This window comes from Silene latifolia, chromosome X, assembly GCF_048544455.1.
Source record: "Silene latifolia isolate original U9 population chromosome X, ASM4854445v1, whole genome shotgun sequence".
NCBI classification, from domain to species: domain Eukaryota; kingdom Viridiplantae; phylum Streptophyta; class Magnoliopsida; order Caryophyllales; family Caryophyllaceae; genus Silene; species Silene latifolia.
In genome coordinates, this window is record NC_133537.1 from 224,157,912 (window position 1) to 224,166,851 (window position 8,940).

Sequence of the window (8,940 nt, forward strand, 5' to 3'; positions counted from 1 at the left end):
GAGATTGATAACCCAATGAGTGCTGGAGTGTTTGGACACAACCACCCACGCTGCACGCACCCGCGCGTTGGTTTCGAGGCGGCGACACTTCTCCCACGGAACTCCGGCGTGAGGCCGAGGCACGCCATGGGCCGTTACTGATTTGTAACGCATTGAAACCGGTGAAAGGTTTGACAAGCCTGCATTCATGGAGTCGCCACCAATTTTTATGGAAAATTGGAACCGTTCGAATACTTCGCGTCATGTCAAGACACAAAGTAGTGACATGAACACTAAGAAATCCGTTACCCTTAGCATTCTATGTCTAGAATGACTCTCGTGATGCCAATGAACACGAATGTTCACAGAGATCTTGAGTAAGGGGTGAGGGTACGTATTAGGAAGCTCGTTTATTTGAACATATAATCTCGCCCGCCTCGATAGAAGCCTCTACTAATGATCAGAGAAGTTATTTATACTCGATATCTTGTCAATTTTATGCATGCAATGCAACAAACTTGTTTTAAACCTAGCATGTGAATTTAGACTAAGTCGGTGGACAAGTAATTTAGAAATCAATTAAGCCGAAGTGGGAATATTTAGATTAATTACATGTGAATGCCAATTAAATAAATCATACACAAAACGAAATAAATAAATATATTACAAAAAGAAATAAATTACAAATGAACTACAATGGATAACTTGAATTTACGTCACAAGTACGCTCGAAAAAAGAAGGATTTTGAAAAGAAAAGAAATAAAAAAGGTAAAAGAAAACGAAATAATTAAATGGAATATGAAGATATGTCGAATTATTGACGGTAATACAAATAATAGTCGATTAAAACCTAACTAGAATGCCTACGTCTGAACGAGATGAGTTCAGAGGTAGAATCCATCTCAGAAGAGGCACAACATCTGCTGCGTCCCTTAGAAGAGGCGCATCAAACCGTGCGTCTGTTCTTGAGTTGGGTTCTGACTGTGAAAGTCAGACTCGTTGAATCGTTATTGTTCGTTGATTGCTTAAGGTTGATTATTGTTATACGACTCGAGTTAAGGTGCTTTAGCATGATTATATACACTAAGAACCGTCCTAAAGCGATACAAAAAGTAAAACGAAACATTATATGTTAGTTATCATACGATGTTAGAAACGGATTTATATACAAAACTTGAATTTAGAGACATAAATGGAAGATAAAAATAGATGAAGAAACAGAATCAAAATCATGTATCAAAGACGAATTCAAGGGACTTGATATGAACAAATCGAGCCTCTTAAATCCGGGTTTGAATTTAATGACGAAAACCCGCAAATATCGGTTATAAGGGATTTTGATCAGAAATAATTGAAAAGCATTAACAAAAACAAACTATAAACTGAAAATATAAGAATTTTGAAAGAAAAAAGAAGAGAAAACGAAGGATAAAGAGAGAACAGATACTCGAGGAAGAAAAAGAAGAAATGCATCAGCAGAAAGGCAACCCTTGGAAGAGGTGCAATAGATGCTGCGATCCTTCCAGAAGGCGCATCTCCTGATGCGTTTCTTTTAGGACGTCCTTCACTGCTGTTTTGGAAAATAGATTTGAAAGACGAGTTTTGAAAATTGTTTTAAGTGTACTTGTGATATGAACTCGTACATTAATTAATACAAAATAAAATACAATAAAAAAAATTGAGATTTACACCCTCAGACTTACATGTTTGACGAAGCGAGATTAACTAAGTTGTCGAATTAGTGATTGCTTGATTCGATGTAATATGAAAGTGCCCTCTTAAGAGGATTTAGAACAAATTAATTAAATTGATTAAAGGGTAGTGATCAAGTTGGTCGGTCATGCAAACGTGACTGGTACTCAAAATGATATGAGCTTACGTGGTTGAGTAGATCAAGCTCGTAGGCGTCGAAAAGCAAGAGCGCGGTCTTAGAATGGAAAGGGAGAAGAGAAGGGCGGACACTCGCGTGAAAAATATGTGAGGCGGAGGCCTCTATTTATACTAATCACACGGAGAAATTATGGAAAAAGTAGGATTCGGAAAGAAATTCGGAGGAAATCTGAAAACTGGAGAAAAAGCAGCCCAGGAAGAGGCGCAGCAGGAACTGCGATCTTTCCAAAAGGCGCATTACCTGCTGCGCTCTCTCTTGGGCAGTTTCGTCCTCAACAAGAAAGATTTCCGCGGTTGGTTTTAGGAATTAGGGAAGATGTAGGTTTCCTTATTCTGCAAGTTAGATATTTTCGTGATAAAATATAAAATTTAGGAATATTACTCAGGAAAATTCCAAAATATTCGGAGTCGGGTTTAAGACGGTTTTAGAAAATGAAAGCGATTTTTGACCCGGACTCCAAATAAACTATAATTACTATCAAAACGACCGTATCGGCGCGTAGATGATGACCATGAGGTTGACTCGACTGTTTGAGCTATCACGTGTCGATGAACTTATGAAATGTCATAAATCGCTCCGCATAATTAAACATGCGGCCGAATCATCACTGGGTGGTTGGCGGGAGGTGCAGAAACGAGGTGTCTACAAAGCCCCCATTATGACTGAGGCTTGAACAAGGGAAAAGTCAAAGTATAGCCTCCAGGTCAATCGAAGATTACAACGTGAAGACTATGGCGACGCAAGGCGGCTCAAGGGGTCTGAGCCAAGGACCTGTCGTCGGGAACATTTTAGAGTCTGTCGACTATCGGAGAGGGTCTTTTAAAGTCCATTAGACTACGTAAGAAGGCTCGCCAGCGATAAGAAGAAATCATACCTAAGACACTGATAGCTGGAATTGTCGTCATTTCCGAATCAAAAGTAATTTATTAAACCCAATTAAAAAGTAGCATTTAATCGGGGTCGAACACAAAGATGGCGGGCGTGTCTACTTAATTCGTTTGAGTCTCAATTTAGTCTAACAAAAGTAAGGTTGATTGATTGTAAACTAAGATACAAATAAGATATAAAATTAAACTAAATGAAATTGTTTCTAATTAATGAAGGAAAGCAAAGGTCTTTGGGTTCACAAAGGGTAATTAGGGGGAGAGACAAGGTCTAACAAGAGATTAGTGATGATAGTGGTCAAGGGTCTAAGACTAATTTCTTAGTCACCTTAAGTTCCTCAATAAGTTGTCACTTGATTAAGGTGAACTTGCTACAAACAAAGCATAAAGACTATCCAATAGCATAGGCACCAAGATGGACCAAATATGTCAAACAAAGGTTCTGACTTTCGTTTAAACATCTCAATAAACACTTCTAAGACCATACAATAGCATAATGCACCAAGATAAGTTAAACATGCTAATGAAAAGTTCAAACTTTCATTCAAACATTTCATCGAACACTTCATATGCATGAGAGTAGAAACCACATAATCACCCACACTAAAGTGTCAACAACCCAAATTCATCCCTTTTAATTATCCAAGTTCCCCCTAGACCCTAAATAAGACTACTCACACATGTTCATGGGTGAGAATTCAACAATAAGAGAAAACAATATGCAAACAATGACAAACAACATGGTGACTTGAACAAAGAGTAATTAATTAAGATGAGAAATGTAAACAAATGAAAATAATATGTTAATAAGAGAGAAATTGTACCAACAAAGAGGAAAGTAACAAGTTTGGATAATATTGGAAGATGAATTTCTTCTTGTCTTCCAAATACAACCCAAATGACTAATTGTAAACTATTGAGAATTGAAGAACTTGCATAAACAAAAGAAGAATTAAACTAATAATTAAAGAAAGATTACAACTTTTATTGAATAAATATTAAGAGAGAAATATTTAGGGTTCTACAAAATGATAAGAGGAAAAATAAGCTAAGCTAAACTATCTAATTGATAGTCTAATGTTATCTAATTCAATTCTAATTTGTTGGTGTCCCCCTCAAATAAAATGAAAGAGTCCCCTTTATACTACTCTAACAACAATACTAATAATAATAACAACAATAACAATAACAACAATAACAATAACAATAACAATAACAATAACAATAACAATAACAATAACAATAACAATAACAATAACAATAACAATAACAATAACAATAACAATAACAATAACAATAACAATAACAATAACAATAACAATAACAATAACAATAACAATAACAATAACAATAACAATAACAATAACAATAACAATAACAATAACAATAACAATAACAATAACAATAACAATAACAATAACAATAACAATAACAATAACAATAACAATAATAATAATAATAATAATAATAATAATAATAATAATAATAATAATAATAATAATAATAATAACAACAACAACAATAATAAATAACAACAACAACAACAACAACAACAACAACAACAATAATAATAATAAGGGTAGAGTTCCGGTGAGAACAGGGCTTATCGTGAGAACCGTGAGAACAGCTCTCAACCGTCCATCAAATTATCTGACGGCTGAGATTAGACGCGCGCTTCTCTTAGAATTTCACGGAAAACAAAAAATAAGACTATACATGTCAGCAATATCAAGCCTACGTAACAAAATCAAACCACACGAAACAAAATCAATCGATTTCATCATTAATCCTTCCTTAATTTGTAAATTTTTGTCTTTCGACATCAAATTTAGTGATCTAAAATCGGTTATTCATCATCAATTGTTGTGTTCGAAGCGCAAATCAGAGTAAATTTGTTCAAACTTTTGCATTCATCGGCTATTCAGTTATTTCAAGATCAAAACTTTGTAAGGAAAATCGGAATTGATTTCGTCATTCATCTGGAATTATTGTTTTCTACAGTCAATATTGAGGTATGTTCATTCAATGTTATTTAATTCCTTTCTGAATCGTTGTTGAATTGATTTTATGATGATGTTAAAGTTGAATTTAATTAAATTCAAATTAATTTCGGATTTGATTAAATTTAGTTAACTAGATTTAATGTCCAGAACCACAAAAACATTAATTTTATAATGAAAAGTGTTAAATTAGGGTTTATAGTTTGTTTGTTTGATTTTAGGAGGATGATAAATGCAAATGTACTTTGTGGTGAGAAAAAATGTATTAAAAATAATGAGAAAGGAAAAGTGTGCAATTTGAAGTAACTGAAAAGTAATTTTGCATGTAAAAATAATGTGTTGTGTTGTGTTGTACACGTTTCATAAGGAAATGTCCAATCAGTCTTTGTGAAATGTGCATTATATATAATAAGGATGTGCAAGTAATTATTACCTTTTGCAAGTGGTCTTGCAACTGTTCACAATAAGTCACAATAAGTCAAATGACGGTTTGTAACTTGCTTATGTGGTGAAAAGACGCAATTATTCACATTAATTTGAATATTACTTCTAAATGTACATTATATTAATTATAAAAAAACATGTTCCATAAAATAAATTGTCCACTATCTATATTCGTAATTTGCATTTTCTGATAATTAGGTGCAACTAATATATCATTAAGCACTGTTTGAAAAATGTACATTATATTATATTTAAAGGTACATTAAATTATTTAAAAAAGAACATGGAACATTATTTAGAAAATAAATGTGAATTCAGTTTAATTCAAATGTCCATTACGTATTTTCATAGTGTGCATATACTGTTTTATGCAAGAGATTAAAGTAACATAGATAACTTCACCCAATTTATTAATTACCATGATTATGTTTGTGTCAGTTGAAAAGACACAACTATTCACAGAATTTAATCTCTTATAATCAATTAATCCACTATATAAACCCAAGAGTACACAACCACTTTTCCATCCTACCTTTTCCAATAAGCAAAACTTTTAATCTGTCCAGAAAACTACTTAATTTAATTAAAAAAAAAAACAATGTCTTACTCAAAATGCACAATAGTTCCCTACACGAATGCTGCTTACAAACAAAATTTCGTGGACCATTATCATGAATGGAAAGTAAGCCAGTTTTCTTTAAACTGTTTTGATGGAGATGACATTCCTGTGCAGATGGATGTACCATCTCACAGTCGTCCTTTACATCCTTTCCTTACTACTGAGGCATTCCTCCGGATTTTTTTTGATCGACTTGGGAGGGAAGAAAAGAGAAACATGGCCATGGTGTGCAAGGGCTGGTCAAAGTGGTTCCTTATAGGGACCGAGCCAAAGGTAATGGATAGGGATTATTACTGAGGCGCGGTTCGGGGAAATGAAAATGATGTAATCTATGTCACAAAGAATGATCGGCTCCTTGACAGATTCTGCCTTTGCATGACTATGTCTAGTCGTGCAGAAATAATTAGACATCACAAACAACAACAACGACAATTTAGAAACCAAAGAGAAGAATATGAAATTGAGGAGCAGTCTGGGGATGAGGGTTATTATGACTCCGACTGTTAGATTAGTTTAGAAATATCTTGTGTTATCTTGTGTTTATTGTTATTAGGTATTATCTTGTGTTTTTTTTTTCAATATAAGCCTTAGTAGGCTTTATCATTTTGAAAGCCTTAAATGACTTTTGTAAATATTTTTCTAATATTAATGAAATAATATTATGACTATTTGTTTGTTTACTGTCATTAGCATTCAATACATTTTATATATGCTATATCAAAATGGACAACAATATTTCCTATGAACATTAGCTGTAAAATAAATGTTCCTTTAAAGGCATGATAATGGACATTCTCAGGAATACATTATATATGAACCTTTATTTGTACGAAATAAATTACCAATCTTTGTAGAGCATATTAGAATTGGATTACTGCATTATTGATGCAATAATATTCAATATACTTACTTACTTACTTAACTACTGTTGAAGCAGACAATGAGTACAAGTGATGCAACTACGTCTTCTTCTACAAATAACAGCTTTAAAACGCCAAGGACAAGAATTGAAACATTAAATGCACTCTAGTACATTCCATTCTGTCCAGAAGAAAAGAAACCTAAAGTAGGACAAGTATTCGAAACGCTAGAATCAGCAGAGTTATTCTACAAAGAATATTGTACAATCTGTGGGTTTACGCCAAGACTTGCAACAACAAAAAGGATTAAAGGCAATGAGTTACCAAATAGTTTTGCATTAAGGAATGTTATCTACAATAGGCAAGGTGTAAAGGAAAGTAGGAAAAGGAAGAGGACTGATCGCGCATCGATCTCATCGAGAGCGATGCGAGAATCGATGTGACAGACGTAAGCCGTGTGAGGCCGATTACAAGAATTGACTGTCGTGCATTAGTGCAGTTTAAATACCAAGAAAATGGAACTTATATTGTTACCAGATTCAATGAAGTGCATAACCATCCACTTGCTTCGCCTGAATCTACAATATTCTTGAAAGGAAACCGAAAAATCACAGAGGTCCAGAAGCAATTTGTCACAAAGGTAAAGGTGCTAAAACTAGGTGGTGTGAAAGCCTATAGAGGTTGGAAGGAGCTGTGTGGTGGTTACGACAACATTGGGGCTACTGAGGTTGATTTCAAAAACTTTGCCAGGGACATAAAGACCTACATTGGTAATTTTGATGCGCAAATGTTTGTTGAAAATCTTATTGGGAGAAAAGACACATGCAGTTCATTTTACTTTGATTTTATAGTAGATGAAAACAAGTGCCTGGCTGGAGTGTTTTGGGCAGATCCGATCTGCATAAAGAACTACATCTTTGTTCGGTGAGGTGTTATCGCAGATGCTATATATGGAACAAACAAGTACGATATGGTGTTTGTGCCTTTCACAATGTTAGATTGATCACCACAAAAGGTGCATAACCTTTGGAGTGGGTTGATAGGTGATGAAAGTATTGAGTGTTATACATGGTTGTTCAAGACATTTTTGGAAGCAATGGGCGGGTGCCATTAAAATTATAATTTGCGATCGTGACAAATCAATGAAGTCGGTAGTCCCGGAAGTGTTTAAGGAGTCAACACATAGACTGTGCATGTGGCACATATTGAAGAAACTAAGAGAAAAAGTCAGTTATCAACTGTTTCAAGATGAGGATTTTAAGACCAGGCTCAATAGGTGTGTTTGGAACAACCAACTTGAGCCTGATGAATTCGAAGAACAATGGGGGAAGATAATGACTGATTACTTGTAGAATACGAGTGGTTTTCAGATTTATACGATCTCAGGGAACAGTGGATCCCTGCCTATTTTAAATATGTTTCCATGTCTGGCTTGATGAGGGTTACTTCTAGGTCTGAGAGTGAAAACAGTTTATTTGACAGGTTCCTCACACCTCATTTGACCCTTGTTGAGTTTTGGGTGCGCTATGAGAGTGCCTTGGAAGCACAAAGACACAAGCAGTCCAAGTTGAACAGTGAGAACAAACACTCTGAAATCCCACGGAAAACAAAGTCAAACCTTAAAGTCCATGCTTCTGAAATGTACTCGCACAACATTTTCAAAGACTTCCTAACAGAATTGGTTGCAGCTTTGTCAGATTGCCGTTTTAAAGATGTGGAGAAGATTGATGAGACAAAAATATATATTCTAACAGACTTGAAGATGCGAAATAAGTCATGGAACGTAGCATATTCACCAGATAACATGGAGATTACTTGTTCTTGTTCTATGTTTTGAGAGAATGGGCTTGTTGTGCAGTGCATCGCTTTGGATTCTACACAACCAAGATTTTTAGAAAATACCGAGAACAAGACATAATGCAAAGATGGACAAAAGTGCAATGAGTAAGCTTGTCTTTGATAAAGATGGCAAACTGATAGATGTCTCTCCAAAGTTTTCTGTAGGAAAAGTTTGAGTGCGAATGTGGCAAGAGGTTTATTCTTGTGTCAGCGTAGCTGAGTGTGATGATAATGACATGAAGCTTTTGATTGAAAAACTGAGAGATATTAGATTGGATATGATTAGTAACAGAAGTGTTCTAGCAAAGAATAAAGACAAGATGAAAGAAATAGAAAGTACGTGGGCTGCAAAATACCTGAGAAGTTGGTGATTCATGGTCCTAAAAAATCTAAAAACAAGGGTAGGACCAAGGGCAAGAGAAT

The 8,940-nt window shown here is 34.7% G+C and overlaps 1 protein-coding gene across 1 annotated transcript; it reads left to right on the top strand.

The window, feature by feature from the left end:
- Positions 1-5,797: 5,797 nt before the first annotated feature.
- Positions 5,798-8,515, top strand: LOC141619421 (uncharacterized). Its single transcript, XM_074436433.1, has 3 exons — positions 5,798-6,091; positions 7,178-7,602; positions 8,065-8,515. Exons 1-3 carry the CDS (start codon positions 5,798-5,800, stop codon positions 8,513-8,515), a joined length of 1,170 nt encoding a protein of 389 aa, XP_074292534.1.
- Positions 8,516-8,940: the final 425 nt, after the last annotated feature.